At 52.7% G+C, this 17543-nt stretch overlaps 1 protein-coding gene across 5 annotated transcripts in view; it reads right to left on the bottom strand.

The window, feature by feature from the left end:
- Positions 1-564: 564 nt before the first annotated feature.
- Positions 565-17543, bottom strand: part of Cdh22 (cadherin 22) — a 124086-nt gene continuing 107107 nt past the window's right edge. For all 5 annotated transcript variants that reach the window (XM_052723075.1, XM_052723070.1, XM_052723071.1 and 2 more), the window contains 4 exons: positions 13315-13436; positions 13107-13224; positions 5833-6084; positions 565-1746 (listed from right to left, as the gene is read on the bottom strand). In XM_052723075.1, coding sequence (XP_052579035.1) covers positions 1211-1746; positions 5833-6084; positions 13107-13224; positions 13315-13436 — 1028 coding nt within the window. In that variant the 3' untranslated portion in view covers positions 565-1210. The remainder of the gene's footprint in view (positions 1747-5832; positions 6085-13106; positions 13225-13314; positions 13437-17543) is intronic.

Below are 17543 nucleotides of genomic sequence, written 5' to 3' on the forward strand. Positions count from 1 at the left end.
CAGCAGACGGCCTGGATGAAGGGTTGCCAGATATCAGGAGCTGGAATCCATGCCAGGCCCATGGGTAATCACTGAGTTACCCCAGAGGGGCTGGGAAGGAGGACAGAAGACAGCCATTATCTTATAAACAGGGTCTCATGTAGCCCAGGCTGCCTCAAACTCATGAAGCAGCTGGGGGTGTCTTTGAACTTCTGATCCTCTCGCTTTTCCCTCCCAAGTGCTGCTGGGATTACGGGTCTGGGCCACTGCACCCAGGCCAGGAGAACCTTAAGTTGGAGGGAAAGACCCCAGCTCCCGCAACAAACAGATAACATCACCACTGTGCACAGCCTTTTCTCTCCGCCCAAGCTCATCTTGTTTTAGCATCCTTGCCAGGGGGCTCATGCTGATGTAGCCCAAGGAGCAGGACGATTCTGCAGTTGCTAGGCACATCTGTTTCCCCTCAGAGGAGGACCAGGGGCTGACAGCTGGGACCAATTCCTCTTCCCTTGGAGATGTTGGGAGGAGGCAGAGGGTGAGGGAGTGAGCTCAGACACACGGGCCTCCAGCAACCACACGGATAAGGATAGTAACAAAGGCGAGCATTTATTGAACACCTACTCTGTGCCAGGCACTGCCCAATGACTTGACACCTGAACCCTTTCCATCCTCTCAAATCTTCGAGGTAGGTGCTGTTATTAACCTCATTTGACAGATGAGGAAACTGGGGCCCAGAGAAATGAGGTGACTTGTCCAGGCAGCTGGCCAGTGCCAGAGGCTCCGCCACTCACTGTCTGCGAGTCCCCGGGCAGGTCACAACCACTTCTCTGGGGGGCTTTCCTATCTTGGCACCTTTGGAACGCCACCTCATAGTTTCTACAGCAATGCAGTCGGTCTCTGGGTAGCTCCCAGCACACAGTAGGTGCTTAGTAAATGACCAGCCCTTCCTTCATCTTTACTTGAATGCCAGAAAGCCTTGGGGTGGGCACGGCAGCAGCGCCCTCCTCCGCTTTCTCTTCCCAGGTCCTTTCCCAGCACGGGGGTTCTCCCTCCGCGGTCCCTTCCAACCCCAGGGCTGCGCAGGCCGGGTTCCCCTCCCTTCTCCTGACGTTGGTCACCATCCCGCACCCCTGAGTCCTCGCAAGCTTCACCCCTTGGGGGCGCGTCGCGGCGCGGGAGCCATGCAGGTCCCCTCCCGTCGGGCCGCGCTGCCGGACTGGCCCGGTTGGGGCTAGGAGGCCGGGGCCTCGTCGTCGCCACGGTGGCCGGCGTAGAGCGCGGCCAGCGGTCGGAAGCGCGGGCCCCAGGCGCGGAGAAAAGCGAAGTCCTGCTCGGAGCCGGTGGAGCCGCTGTGCAGCGAGCTGAGCGAGGCAGCGGGCGAGCCCGCGCCCTCGAACGCGTAGGTCTGGAAGGCGTCGTAGGGCGGCACCGACAGGTCCGCGTCCGCCAGCGCCACCTTGCGGCTGATGAAGTCCCTGAACACCGAGAAGTCCGGCTCCGGGCTCGACGGGCCCCGAGGCAGCGAGTGGCGCTCGGAGGAGGAAGCAGCCTGTGGGGGACTGGCCGCTCCCCCGCCCGCGTCGCCACCCTTGAGCTCCCCGAAATCGTAGAGGCTCCGCAGCGCTGACATGTCGTAGGCCTCGGTGTCCTGCTCGCCGCCGCCCTCGTCGTTGTATTTGATCACGTTGTCCCGCATGTCCTCATCCACGTCCGAGCTCAGGTGGCTCTTGTGGTGACGCCTGAGGGTGAGGATTAGCAGAGCCAGCACTACGGGGTGGGGTGGGGTGGGGGGAGGGAACAGGGAGACAGAGTGAGGGCTGAGCTCAGCACAGGACACTGCCTGGCCTCCCTCCATCCCCCAATCCGACAGCAGAGCTTCATCATCCCTAAAAGTTCCCTAGGTTTCCCCTTTCTTTCTTTCTTTCTTTTTCTTTCTTTCTTTCTTTCTTTCTTTCTTTCTTTCTTTCTTTCTTTCTTTCTTTCTTTCTTTCTTTCTTTCTTCTTTCTTTCTTTCTTCTTTCTTTCTTTTCTTTCCTTCCTTCCTTCCTTCCTTCCTTCCTTCCTTCCTTCCTTCTTTCTTTCTTTCTTTCTTTCTTTCTTTCTTTTTCTTTCTTCCTTTCTTTCTTTCTTTCTTTCTTTCTTTCTTTCTTTCTTTCTTTCTTTCTTTCTTTCCTTCCTTCCTTCCTTCCTTCCTTCCTTCCTTCCTTCCTTCCTTCTTTCTTTCTTTCTTTCTTTCTTTCTTTCTTTCTTTCTTTCTTTCTGTTTCCTGTTTCTTATATGGTGAGAACTGAGCTGCCCCTCCAGGTAGGTGGTGAGCTATTCATCTCAGGAGGTATGCAAATTTTTATTTATAGGACTAGAGGGACAGGGGTTGCCCAGCAGAGCTGTGGATTTACACCCGATTTGAGGGCCAGCCATCCTCGGCTCTAGACACTGTAAGGTTGAAGGCACCTGTCTTCTGTCCTTGCCCGCCTCTGTCCACCCCAGAATTCTCTGCTTCCCATTCAGTGTCTCCGTCAGGACCCCCAGGGTTCTCTCCCCAAGGGCTCTAGCCAGGTCCAGTGACCCAGCTCCAGGCCCTGTGGAAGGAAGGTCTCGTCCTTGTCTCCTAGTTCTCAGTGTGGCCGCCCCACCAGCAGCAGCTGCAGGGAATTCTTGTCAGCGGGGTCCTCAGTGGGTTCTAGATCTGCTTCTGAGGTCTTCCCTTTTTCTCATCTCAACTAAAGAAGGACGGCCTACCACAGCCCAGGTCCGCCAAGTTAACCCCAATAAATGTCCTCTGGGACCTGAAAATGTCCCCCTGGCTTAGTGCCTGGTATGGTACAAGAATTGGATGTGTGCTTGCTAAGTGAATGAATGAATGAACGAATGAACATGGAGTTGCCTGCAGACCTGACTGTGAGAGGGAGTGAATAACTGATTCTCTACGCTTCTTGTCTTCCTTCATCTGGCCTCCAAGACTTCACATTCCTCTTCTCTTTCTCCCACCGTGTTTGTCCTCCAAACAGCCCCCACCCCTGCTTCCCCAGCTCCCTAGCAGTCTTCCCAGGACCTGTTCCTCCATAACTCTCCCTCACTTGGCACTGTCCTGCAGGCCTGTGGCTTTAACTTCCCTCTAACAACTCCAGTATCTCTGGCCCCAGCCTGGACCTCTCCCCTGAAATCCAGATTCAATCAATTGCCAGTCCTCTTGGCTGACCAAGAGAATCTCAAACTCCGCACACCCAAAGTTGAAAGAAATAATCTCTTTCCCACTAACCCCTCTCCCTGCACCAGGGCTCAGGGAACGTGATCGTAAAGGGGGAGGAGAGCATGTAGGAGCTGGAGGGCAGGAGGTGTGCAGAGCTGTCTTCTGGACTTGGCTGTCACATTCACAACAGCTGTGCACAAGATCAAGCCAGTCCACATTCCAGCAAGGACAGGGGAGGGGCCAGCAAGGTCCCACCCTTAGCCTTAAAGCTGGCTGGAGCTGAGAGAGGAAGAGTCATTTTTCCTCAGGGGTCTGGTCCCTAGCAGGCTGCCCAGGCCCCAGTGGATGGCCACACATGCAGGCGGCACTCACGGGACTCAGTGGGCTCTTATAGAGGAGACACAAAGAGGACCTGAGGGCGGGAAGGGGACATGTAGGGGAGGTCTGGGGGGTTGTGGGTGGATACAACCCAGATACATTGTACATATGTATGAAATAAAGAAAAAAATTAATTTGGTTTATTTTGTGTGTATGGGTGCTTTGCTTGCCTGTATGTCTGTGCAGTATGTGTGTAGTGCTGGTCGATGCCAGAAGAGGGGTCAGATCCCCTGCACGTGCAGCTACAGACGGTTTGTGAGCTGCCATGTGGGTGCTGAGAATGGAACCCAGGGTCCTCTGGAAGAGCAGTCAGTGCTCTTAACTGCTGAGCCATCTCTTCAGCCCCAAGAATGAATTAAAAACAAAACAAAACAAATCTCTTAGCCAGGTGGTGGTGGCACATGCCTTTAATCCCAGCACTCGGGAGGCAGAGACAGGTGGATCTCTGTGAGTTTGAGGCCAGCCTAGGCTACAGAGTGAGATCCAGGACAGGCTCCAAAGATACACAGAGAAACCCTGTCTCAAAAAACAAAAACAAAACAAAACAAAAAACTCAAAAACAAACAAACAAAAAACCTCTTGCTCAGTAATGAACCCTATTGTGGAAACAGTCAGCACCTTAGAGGGATTCACTGGATGGATTTGTAAATAAATGATAATGGATAGATGGATGGAAACATGCATGGACAGACACATGCTAAGCACTGTGGCAGGGTTTAGAATTTTCTTGCAGCCCCAGACAGATGCAGCCAGGCCTGTGGCCAGAGCCAGCTGTGAGGGCCACAGCACAGGGTACGAGCTCACCACCTAACATGGTAGCTTACCACAGGGGAGGGAGCGGGGGCTGGAGACAGGCCTTGAGGGAGGGCTGGAGGGAAGGACGGTGTCAAGAGAGAAGTGGAGAAGATGGATGGACAACGTTTGGAGCTGGAGACCCGGAGCTGTGGAGGGGATGCCCACGAGAGCAGATGGCAGGGATTGTGGGCGGCGGCGACAGATGTGCCAGACCTGATCAGAGATTCCGCCCGTCACCTTTAGAGCACTGATGTGCACTTTCTTCGTTTGTGGGCAATTAGGCAGAAATTTGTTTGCACTGCTTCGGAAAATGAAACCGCTGTAAAGTGCACCCACTGGAAAAAGGATTTCTGAGCCGTGGGCTGTGGTGGGGAGGGAGGGGCTGCACTCCTGGCTAGGCAGGGTCTGTCCAGAGCCTCTGCAGGGATCTGAAGGGGCAGAGTAGGTCACTGGAGGGTGGGCAGCACAAGGGGGTTGTCATCTGGGGGACCGGGCAGGGCTGGAGAGCACGGTCCGCAGAGAACTCCCAGCTTGGGCTGTTCTGTCTACAGTCTGCACTTGGGTGGCTGTTCACATCTCTTCTTACCAGGAATACTGGGGTTCAAGTGGCTTCCAGTACCAGTGTCCCCAGTGTCTAAAGATGTTCCAAGTGCCCTAAGGTGCTGTTCCCAGTTTTATTCCATGGCAGGTGGCAGAGTTAGAGGTGGAGACACAGACTAAGGAGACCTAACCTGTGTCACCTTAGCCAAGGCACATAACCTCTGTGAACCTCAGTTTCTTCATCTGAGAAATGGGTTGATACACCTGGCCATGCAGCCATGCTTCTCTTTATGGAAAACTAAGAAGGGCACTAGACAAGAGAATTTTAGAAATATGCTTGGTTCCCGACCTCTTTGAAGCAAGGTTCCATGTCCAATAGGTTTGTCTCGAACTCCCTGTATAGTCAAAGATGACTAACTTCTGATACTCTTGTCTCTTGACTTCTGAGGTGTTGAGATCACAGCCCTGCATTATCATCCTCGATTTATGCAGTACCAGGGATTGAACCCAGGGCTTCATGTATGCTGGGCAAGCACTCTACCAATTAGACCACACCTCAGCTCCCTGTTTCTTTTTATTGATAAGGGGTGTCATTCTGTAGTCCAGGTTGGTCTGGAACTTACAACATAGCCCAGTCTGGCCTCTAACTTACAGCAATCCTCCTGCCTCAACTTTCCAAGTGCTGAGATTATAGGAATGAGCCACTGGCCTGGGCTGTACATGTGGTTTTAAACACTAGGGAGTCTTGAGCTGTGTGAGGGGCACTGCATAAACTCTGTCCCAAGTAGGCCACCATCTGCACTTCAGAGACTTCCCACAGGAGGTAGAGGTCAGAGATGGTTCTAGCCAGCCTATCTTTATGTAGGGGAGACCGAGGCTCCTTTCCCAGGCTGTGGTCTATCTGGGCAGGATACCCGGGTCCAACAATGGTGGGATGCTCTTGGACTCACCGACCAGAATGAGGACACAGACCAAGAGAGCGATTAGCGCGCCGGGGCTGAGGGAGGCAGCCACGACAAAGGCCGTGGTGTTGCAGGACTGGATGGTGCCGGAGCTGTCACAGCCGCAGATGCGGATGGTGAGGGTGCCCGTGCTGCTCAGTGTGGGTGGCCCGCTGTCCACAACAAGGATGGGAAGGAGGAACACATCCTGCTCTTGCCGGTTGAAGCCCACGTGCTGTGTGTGCACGGCAGCTGTGTTATCTGCTCGGAAGAAATGATCAGTGTGTGACTCAGGGCTGGGCCAGACCCCGGTGCAGCCACATCCTGATGCCACCTTGAGATCTGCCTCTTCACACCCCAAACTGCCACCTCTCCAAGGATCCTATCCCCTTAAATCTCCAATTCTGCCCCAGCTGCTGAAAATCCTCTAGCTCACAGAGCCCATGGGTGTCCTCAGCTGTCCCTGGATTCGGTTCCCAGCTGTCTTAAGTGTATTTTCATCAATTCTAAGATTTTTTTGCTCCCAACTGTGCCAAGGTACTATTCCCAGCTAATCCGAGATTCTGTCCCCAGCTGGACCAAGGTCCTGGCCTTGGCTATGCCAATTTTTTTCCCCATTGATCTCAACAGCTTGCCTTGTTTCAGATTCTACTCCCATTTCAAATACACTCTGCTTTCAGGAGTCCCCTGGTCTTTGGTTGTGGTTTGCTGGACCTTGACAAATCCAAGGTCATCAGAGGTGGCTGGCAACCCTGGCTGTCACGTGCCTGTGGCTGAGGGGTCTTTCTGCCCTCCATGTTACTCAGAAGTTCTGGAGCGTGGGGTCTCATTAAGAAGCCGAGCTTCCAGGGTTGGGGCACAGCCTTCATAACCAGATGAGGGGACCGTAGAGCCTCAGTCTCCCTACCCAAAGTTTTCCTTTTTACACAGGTGATCAGAGGGAGGGTTGAACTACACAGTGGTGCCTATTGCCCAGCCTCATCTTGCTGTAGACCAGGAAGAACTGGCCAAGGGCAGATGGTCTTGTAGCATAGGCTGAGTGGCAGGTGGCACCCACTTCCTCTCCTTTTCTTGCCTCCTCCACATCTGTCCCACATGTGCCAGGCAGTATTGACCCTTGCTTTCTGGGGGCACCTCTCAGTCCTGCACAGTGTGGGGGTCTGAAGGGCTCAGAGCCCCAGAATTGACACTCCATCTCTGTTGCTGACCTACCGCTTGCCTGCCAGGCCCAGCTCTCCTTAACCTTGTTGTCAGTGTGGGTTCTCACTGGAGACCTTGGGAGCCCAGTGTTGTGGGTCCCAGGTAGCTCTAGGAAACCTATGCTTGTGTGGAGAGGCAAATTAAGATCTTCCTGGGGCTAGTTTGGAAGGAAATCTGAGCCCAGGGCAGAGCCAGTTTCCCCCCTGCCGCTCTTTCTCGATAGTTCCTGCTTCCTAATAGTTTCCCAAGTCTGGTCTTCTTTACCATGGACACAATGATGAGGAAAGAGCCCTTGGAAAGACTGATTCATGACCTTGGACACACATAGGAGGTGGGCAGAGGTCCAGATGTGACAAGATGGACCATGAGGCTCAGTGTCTTATTCTACCCACTGTTATGCACGTTTGAACATTTTCGTGCAAACGTTAATAACACTGTATGCATCATGCGCTAGCTCGCTCGGTCCTCAATGCCCTCATCAGTAAACAGAACCAGAGTCTCACCTAGTGGTGAGGATGGAATAGAATCGTTCCCAGCACACAACAATTCCTCATAAATGCTGGTTAATAGTTCTCCCACGTGCCGCACCCCACACCTGCTCCCTGTCTGGATGTCCCTGCCTTGCTCTGCAAGTCTCCACTTCTGGGACATCCTCTCTGCCTTCTTGCTTGGGAAAATTCCTCATCCATCATGTTTCAGCTAGATATCACCTCTTCTCATGGCCTCCTTTCTCCACTTCCCTGGGAAGGAGGGATTTACGGCTCCAACGCCATGCTTTGATGACTCGGGCCCATGCACAGTTCTGTTTTGGCACTGGTCACCTTGTAAGAAGCAAATATGTGCCTGTTTCTCCACTCCTGGCCAGCCGGAGCCTGGCCCTATGCCAGTCTCAGGGAACAAAGTTTGAAGGGACCACACTCTTGGGCTAAGTGGCGGCCGTGGGTCTGCTCCTCAAGTTCTGGCTTGGCCTCAGGAGCCTCCTGTGAAAGGTTGAGGCAGGCTAAGAAAACACTGTGTCCTGCCAGGAAAGAAAGGAGGTTCAAGTGTAGAGGGCAGAGAAGAGGATGCGGATGGGGCTGCATCAGCACCAGCTGGATGCTTCTCAGATATCAGCCTGTGGGCATTTGAAACACACAGTCAGCTCTTCTAACCATGGCTGGAGCAGGGTCTCCCCTGGTGGATGTGGAAACTAAGGCTCAGCAAGAAGTGGCATGGTGGCTCAGGAGATAATGGAACTCACACCAAGCTTGATGACCTCGGTTCCACCCCTAGGACCCACATGATGGACGGAGAGAACCCACTCACACAAGTTATCCTGTGACCTCTTAAGGTCATGTGGCATGCCTCCCCCATCCCACTCAGGACACAAAATTGATAAATGTCATTAAAAAACTTTTAAAGAAGTGACTATGGGGTTGGAGCGATGGCTCAACTGCTGGGAGTACATATATTGCTCTTGTGGAGGGCAGGGGTTCCTGGCACCCATATTGGGTACCTCACAATGGCTGTAACTCCAGCTCCAGGGGATCTCATGCCTCTGACCTCCACCAGCACTTGCATTCATGTACACGCACACACACACACACACACACACACACACACACACACACACACACACACACACCACTTTAAAATGAGAGTAGTGGCTTGTTTCTTCATCATCCATCTGTCTATCCATCCATCCTTTATCTATTCATTCATCCACTCATCCATTCATCCATCACCCATCTATAGACCCACCCATCAATTCATCCACCCTCCATCATCCATCTATAGATCTATCTACCCATTCATTCTCTAGCTCTCATGTATATACATCTGCCTTCCACTTTCCATCATCCACCCATTGTCCATCCATCTACCCATCTATTCTCTAGACTTCATACATACATCCACTTCCCATCATCCATCACCCTCTACTATCCATCCACAGATCTATATACCCATCAATTTGCTAGTTTTCATACATTTGTCCAACTTCCAGCATCCATCCATTCATCCTCTATCTAGTCACCATCTTCCATCTACGATCTCTCTGCCCTCCAGCACTCACCCACCCACCATTCATTTATTCATCCACCCTCTGTGCTCCACCTTCCCATCCACTTTTCATCATTTACCTGTCCACTCATTCATGCAGCCTCCATCTACCCACGTATTCCTCCTTATCCATCCATCCTCCTTCCGCCATCAATTGCCTGTTCACCCATTCATGCATCCTCTATCTACCCATGTATTCCTCCCTATCCATCCATCCTCCTTCCGCCATCCATCAACTTCCACTTGTTCATTCATCTTCCCTCATTTTCCACCTACTAATCCATTTCCTTCCTTCTTTCCCTCCCTCCCTCCCTCCTTCCCTTTCCTCTTTCTCTTCCTCTCTCTTCCTTCTGCAGCTCTTCATTAAGGGCTGCCAGCCAGGCTGCCTGCTGGCTGCCGAGGGGAAACAATGGAGAGCTAAATCAGCTGTTGCCTGGATCCAGAGAGCTTAGCTGCTAATGTAAGAGACAAACACTAACTGAAAGAGCCCACAGCTCTGTCTAGGATTGCAAACCATGGGAGGACTGGGAAGGGCCAGTGGAGGAGGACATGTGAGAGGACCCGACCGTGCCTGGGAGCTCAGGGGGAAGTGATAGAATCCAAGTGCAAGTTCATCCCGGGTGGGCAGGTCCAGAAACGAGAAGAGCCCAGTGCTGGTGCTGAGGCTAGAGCATAGCCTGTGGCTGGAGGGAGGCAGAAGCCCATCCAGGGAAGTTTAGCAGGCCAGTTTTCGTAAGGAACTTGAGCTATTTTCTGAGAAGCAACAGGAGGCCATTGATTCGTGGGCTTTAAACTCAAGAAGTGACCCAGGGATATATCATCCATTCATTTCACAGCAAATCTGAACTGAGCACTCTCTATATGTCAGGATTATTCTAGCCCCTGGAGACATGGCTGTGAATAAGAACGACGTGGTTTCTGTCCTGGCTTGAACCTGCCCGGTAGCCAAGGACACTTATAATGGAAAATACAGGCATTGACATGGACTACAGGTCGGAAGCGTTGGTGTGTTTTGTGTGAGACAATAGCGGTAGTGGCAGCAGAGAGAAGTGGACAGATTTGAGAAATGAGCGGCTGGCCCTGGCCCAGCCTCCAATTGCCAAGCAAGACAGAGACGCAGTCTCAGGGTTGCTCTCTCCCACTATGCAGCCAGATGTTTTGAGCACTCAGAGCCTGGCCATACCTCCACCGGGTGGAAGGGGACTCCTGGGGGATTGTCCTGACCCCATCCGGCTGCCTTCCTCTGGGAAGCCACTGACCACCCCAGGCCCGCCCCACCCTTCTAGAAGGGACTCGTGCCCGGGAGTAGCATCCATCCATCTGGCCCGACATCCATCAGCGTCAATCCCTGGCTGCAAAAGCAATATTTATAAATCACATTTCCAAACTGGCTACACATTTGTACAAAGAAGCAGATGGGTCGGGGTAGCCGCTTGTCACCTAAGATATTTATATGTCGAGGAGGTGGGGGGGGGTTGGCATGGTGAGGGAAGGGGCTGAAGGACTGGAGGAAGAGACTTTTCACGGCTGCTCTGACCTCATCAGGCTAAGGTTACCCTGTCCCCAGAGCTTACACTACCTCTACACAACTCCAAAAGGGGGCTCGGAGGTCCCTAAACGAGGAGAAACAGCAGGGATGGAGGCTCAGGCCCCAGAGCTGGGAGGACCCTTGAACTTGGAGAGGCAGGTACAGGACTGACTGTGTCTGTGGGCACCAGCTCAGGGTACCAAGGGAGGGATGTGTGGGCTAAACTGTACTGGTTGTTGAACTACTTCCAAAAAGATTTAAATAGCCATGGCTCTGAGCTGCAGTTCCTCCTACAGCCTTAGCTTTTCTCACAGCCATGCCCCTGCCCTCGGTAGAGGGGCTAATGCCAGACACAGTCGGGGCTCCAGGGTCCAGGGTCATCATTGCCTGGGGTCAGTTGTTAGAGTGGAGGCACTGGATAGTAAAGATTCTTAACATGGCCCTAAGGCTTCTCCCTGTAGGGGTAGGGTCTGAAACACTTGGGAGTGAGCCCAGGCCTGTTCCAGGACCAGAAGGAACCAACATGGTCTGACCCCACCCCCACCCCATGCCTCTTGACTTATCCCTTTCTGGTCCTGTTTTCCACTTATTTGAAACTTGCTACTTCTGCCACCAGACAGTGTTCACTCCGGTTATCTGAGTGGCTCGCTCCCTGGTTGCTTTTAGTTTCTATTGATTTGTGTATGTGTAAGTGCATGTGTGTGTGGTGTATACTGCGTGAGCGTGTACCTGCGGTGTACCTGCCTGTGTGTGAGAGGCAGAGGTCAGTGTCATGTGTCTCCCTCGATCTTTTTTCACCTTAGTTTTTGAGGCGGGGTGTTGTTGGCCTGGAACTCACAGATTAGACTAGGCTAGCTGGGGGCAAGTTCCCAGGATCCTCCTGTCCTTGCCTCCCAATGACAGGGTTGTAGAAACATGTTACCGTGCCCAGCTTACATGGGTACTAGGGATTTGAACTGAGGTCGCCTACTGAGCGGTCTCCCCACCCATTTCATTTGCCCACGCATTATAGGTCCCTTCAGAGAGGCCTCCCAGACGATCTTTCGTTTTCAGCTTCATGCCACACATTTTATTGAACACCTACAAGGTACCAGCATTGCCCTGAGCACCCAAAGGCCTACGACGAACAGAGAAAGGCCCAGCCTCTTGAGAAACAAGGCTATGTGGTCCCTCCTTCCCTGGTCACTCATCATGTCTGACATATTATTGATTTGTTTAATTTCTGTCTTGCTTCAATAGAATATGAACTCCACGAGGGCGGAGATTCTCTTCCATCTGTCATTGTATTTCCAGGGCCCAGAGCAGAGCTTGCCAAGTAGGAACTATACCTCAGTGGTGCTTAAGAGACTGAAAGTAGCCGGGCGGTGGTGGCGCACGCCTTTAATCCCAGCACTCGGGAGGCAGAGCCAGGCGGATCTCTGTGAGTTCGAGGCCAGCCTGGTCTACAGAGCGAGATCCAGGAAAGGCGCAAAGCTACACAGAGAAACCCTGTCTCGAAAAAAACCAAAAAAAAAAAAAAAAAAAAAAAAAAAAAAAAAAAAAAAAAGAGACTGAAAGTAGAAAGTGAGAGTTCGGGGTCTGCAGTCTACCCTGGTAGCCCTCCTCCCTCGCGGGTACTCGACCACTTGAGGTGGTGTGTATTAGCCCCATTTTCAGGTAACGAAACTGAGGCTTAGAGAGGGCTAGATAGTTGCCAGGAAGTCATGGAGAGCCTTAGCTGAGCGTGGGCTGCCTCCTGGGGTTCTCACTCCTGTCCGTTGACATCTGCCTCCCTCAGCTTTGTTTATAAGATTTCAATGTCAATTTGATGAGGACCATGAGGGACGGAGTGGGGTATCATGAAAGACTCAGCTCAGGCAGGTGGGCAATTTGCTTCTGCAGGGGGAAAACGGAGTCAAGGAACATCTTTACTGTATAGAGACAGGTGTGTGTGTGTGTGTGTGTGTGTGTGTGTGTGTGTGTGTGTGTGTGTGTGTGTGTGTGTGTATCCCATGGGTGTGGATATGAAACCCTCAAGTATAAATGTGAACTGAACCAGAAAGGCTCAGTAAGCATGGACCCTGAAGGACTCTGCAGAACTCTGGGAAGGGACTTCTCCTTCTGAGACAACTGAAATGTGGAGGGATGGGAAAATCGCCCTCCACTGTGCCTGTGAGGATGCCACAGGGGACTTGAGTTGGGGACACTTTGAACCACATGTGTACAATGCTGCCTTCCTCTGTCACTTGGCTCAGGGACTGTCCTCCAATGCCTACCCTACTGCTCCTCTGGATGCTCTTTTAGGGTCGTTTCAACTGACATTCTCTGCTCTTGGGATGCATCTCTTCACTCTGCCAACCCACACCCTGGTTCCTCAGGGCTTGGCCAGTGGCTGGGTGTCAGCAGTGACCTGGCTCATACTCTGTGATCTTAGACCCAGCTCTGGCTCTCATGGAGTCTTAGTTTCTACAGAGGAGGAAGGTAATATGCCAGCCCCCTCTGTCACCCTGAGGGTGGTGGCTTACAGGTAGCTCACCTTGGATGTCCAGCAGAGAAAAATGAGGGTTGCTGGGTGCTTCTGGTACCAGGCGGAAATAGAAGCGGTGACCGCCCTGGGGCTCATCTCTGTCCACTACACTGATGGTCTGGATAAGCTGTAGGGTGGGGAGGGGCAAGTTACATAATGAAGTGGAGTAGGGGCCTCTGGCATGACAGTAACCCTGATCCCCAGTCCCTCTGGGTACCTGGCCTGGCTTGGCATCCTCACACACAGCTGCCTCGTAGGGTGTAGCCAGCTCTGGGGGATTGTCATTCACATCCAGGATTCGGATCCGTAGGGAGGCTCGTGATAGCTGAGCATGATTGTCTGGAAGAAGAGTGAAGAGGAGGGCAAGCTTGAGGGATGAGATTAGACAACTGCCTACTTCTGGAAGATTGGGCAGTGGGGTCACACTGACAGACACTGCGTGATCCAAATGGGGACGAGGACCAGCACAGGGACATCTGGGATTGAGCAATCATACCATGATCCCTATCCCAATCTCCTAAACATCTCCACCACCCTCTGCCACCACCATCTCCACCATTCCCATCCCCACCACCAGTCCATCACCATCCTCTCCATTATCCATCTCTCCACCATGCCCATCTCCACACCTATCCCATCTCCACCACCATCCCCTCCACCATCCATCTCTCCACCATGCCCATCTCCACCACACCCACCCCATCTCCACCACCATCCTCCACCAGGCCCATCTCCATCACACCCATCTCTACCATCACTATATCACCATGACCATTTCCACTATTGCCACTCCATCTCTGTCATTACCATCACCATAACCATCTTTACCATCCTCCTCTCCATCTCCACCATAGTCTTCACCATATCCACCATCCCCATCCCCATTATTAATATTAGCATCAACCCCACTGCCATTACCACCACAACCTCTGTGGCCATGAACAACAGCACTGCTCGTCACTATCACCATCACCACTAGGGGCACCACCACAATCTGGGTCATCACTACTGTTACTGCCACCACCACCATTACCGTATCACTAATGCTACTAAGCCACCACCACGACTACTGGCAACACTGTCTTCCCTGACTCTAGCAGGTAATGGATAGTAGCATCCTCACCACTGTCTCCATCATCCCAGTAGATCCCTATCACCACGTCCATTAGCTCCACCCTCATTATCCCCCCCCCCCCGTCACCCTAAGTACTGAGACCATCACCCTCATGGCCCTGTCCCTCTACCGTCACATCACCAATATTCTAACTTCTGTCATCAGCTGCGCTAGCACCATCTCCAGAGTAGCCACAACCATGACCAGCCCATTAATACCACTGTCACCTCCACCACAATCACCAGTGGCACCCTCAGACAAGCCTCTGCCTCCAACGCCATGTCCCCTCCACTACTCTCTCTGCCCTGTCACCTAGAGAGCACTGAATGCTCCCAGAGCACACATGCCCATCATCCCGCTGCCCTTGTAGATGCCTACTACCATTTGTGTCCCCGGACCATGAAGGAGAAACCGAAATACGTGGGCATGTTTAGACGATGGGTCAGCTGGTGACTGAACCCCCAAATGACTGCTCTCAGCACACCTGCAGGGCCAGATGAGTCCGAGGAGGCAAATTTGGCCAGCAAACAGGATGCCTATAAAGTCAAGCCCCTGTCTTACTTAGCTCTGGGTCTCCGTCTTAGGGCAAAGAGTAGCTTGCCCCTCACAGTCGAGCAAATGAATGGAATATGAAGGGATGGCAAAGAGGCCTGAGTTTCAGGCATGGTTGAACCTCTGACCCAGACCTTGAGCTTAGGCAAGACCCTGACATCAGTTTCTATACCTGCAGAGTGGGCAGGACGTGGTGGTTAAGACTGAGCCCACCTCTGCCGCTTAGGAGCTTTGTGATCTCAACCAAGTGACTTGATTTCTCTATGCTTGTTTTCTCGCTTGCTTGCAGAACAGATCTGCTAAGCGTTAACAGCTACAGAGTGCTTGGAACTGTGCACACAGCACAGAAGACTGGCACACAGGTATCTAGTAAGTAACCAGACATCTGAGAGCTGGCTGCCTCAGCCTGGCCTCTCTGAGCAGTTCCCTGAACACTTCCCGCTACCTGAGTGCTATTGTTAACCCATCCTCAGCTAGCCTGCTCACCACCAACCTTGCCTACCTGCTACTCACTGCAGGTGCACCCCCCAGGAGAGGAAATGGAACCCCAGTTCTAAGCAGATGCTTGGATGATGGGAGTCTCCAGCTGGGTTGGCAGGGAGCTATTTTGGGGGCAGTTTGGGAGATCCCAGGCAGCCAGGCACCCCATGAGTTTTGGAGGGAGTGGACCCATCTGCTCTGAACTCAGAGACCGCTGGATGCTGAGGCAGCTGCTGGAGAGGTGACGGAACTGGAGGTGGGAAGGCAGGTGGGCACCTCTGGGGAAGCCAGGGAGGGAGGAAGACTCCTACATTAGCACTGCTGACCCCCTTCTGGAGTTCCCCTCAGCCAGGCCATGTTATCTCCTCAGTTTATCCAGATCTGCCACCTCAGCAATTAGAGGGGTTCTTCCGGGACTGAGGGAGGGGAGTCGTGACTGGGGATGCCGAGTGAGCCGTTATTTTTAAGAACATGTTGCCAGAGAACCTCCACAGACAGATGGGGTGCTTCTGGAGGGTGGGTGGGGGAGGGGGAGGCAGGCGGGTGTCTGCTTCCCAGCTGACGGTGGAGCTAATGAGGGCCTGAGTATCCTCTCTGGTAGGCTGCCTCTGTAGTAGGGGTGTGGGGCCAGAGGAGAAGTGGGAAAGACCTGGGAGCATGGCAGCCCTCTCATGAAGGGCAGACACCTTTTACCCAGGTTCTACTACCGGGAGTCCCTTGTCACAGTGTGGCTGTGGGTTACACCTGGCCTTCTCTTTCAACATGTCACACATAGGTCACTAGGAGAGCCTTGCCTAAGTGAGGGTCTCAGATCTAAGAGGTGGGCAGCTACTTGAGAGGTGTGCCTCCAAGTTGCCCAGGTTGCTACCTGTAATGTTTGTTCCAGGGAATGGGGGCTGGTCTGGAATCACCATTGCTCCTGACTGGCCCCCATGCCCTCAACATTAGACAATGTTCTCAACCCGGGAAAGTCACTCGGGAAGCCTTAAAAAACACCAGTGCTGAAAGGTTGGCATGGCCCAAGGAGGTTCATTGTGTACCCAGCTCCAAACTCTGCCTTGGGGCGAGGTCTCTGGCCTGGTCAGTTCGCGTCACTCGTAACTAATGATAACCATAAGGCCTGCCTGTAGCACTTTCCAGGGGTCTGTGGCAAAGCAAAGCGCTCAGCAGTGTTTAACTTTGACCTCTTTCCAGTTTACAGCATCCTTTCCTGTCTATGACATCACGTGGGTTTCCATACAACCCATGAAAACGTGATATCAAACCTGTTTTGTAGATGGGGAAACTGAGGGGAGGGCCAGGAACATCCCTGGAGTTGTTCCCAAGCCTCCCAACTCTAAGTGTGTGGTCCAGATGCAATGTCTGGCTCTCCTGCTGCCTGGGTCTTTTCGATCCAATGGCAGCTGCTCAGACTCGGGCACAGCAGACCTCACCCAGTGCCCAGTGGCAGGTGCCCCCTCCAGGGGCCAGGTCCCCCACGGCCCTCCCCCCCATTGCCATCTCAGTTCAGCTGACTGACATGCAAATTAGTTTAATTATTTCTTCTTCTAAAATAAATTATATTTTGCAGTAGCTGCAATATGTTGTGTCAGGCAAAATTACATTCAATATTTTTAAACTAATTGATGCAGCCTTGAGGAAGGCTGATTGACAGCCCAGAGCTGAGCGGGCCTGCAGCCTTAACCGATTCCTAAATTAAAATTAAACGTGCTCTGGCCTGGTGCCTCCTTCTCGGTTGGCTCGGGCAAGCATCTGGGGAGGTGGCAGGTGGAGCCCCAGGGGTCGGAAGAGGCTGGGAAGGAAGGTTCCGGGAGAGTCGCTGCTGGGCAGTCTCTCACCATCCTGGTGCCCTGAGGTTCCCTAAGCACAGCAGCTGGGATGAGATTGGACATTTTGGAACGGAGGCTTGTGGTTTTTGCTGACAACTGTGGAACGGGAGTCTCCTTTGTACCAAGGACACAGGAACGAACAAGAACAACATGGTCCTTTGGTGTAGGGGTAGAGACAGACACCACTCCAGACTGTGACAAGAATTGAAAGGCTCAGGGACTGAGAATGCGCAGCAAGAAGTCCTGCCCCAGTGGGTGTGGGGACTTTTCCCATGGAGCAAGTGACATTTCTACCCAGATGCAACTGGGAAGTAACCAGGGGAAGGGGAAGGTGGGAGGGAGATTGCTCTGGGGAGACTGATGGGCATATGCAAAGGCCCTGGGGTCAGAGTGTGTGGGAGGCTTCAGATCTCTTACAAGGAAGAGAGTCACTCATGGGGCATTTAGACCCAACTGAGCAGGAAGCAGAGA

Source organism: Peromyscus californicus, unplaced genomic scaffold (genome assembly GCF_007827085.1).
Source record: "Peromyscus californicus insignis strain IS unplaced genomic scaffold, ASM782708v3 Scaffold_7__1_contigs__length_154581171, whole genome shotgun sequence".
Lineage (NCBI taxonomy): Eukaryota > Metazoa > Chordata > Mammalia > Rodentia > Cricetidae > Peromyscus > Peromyscus californicus.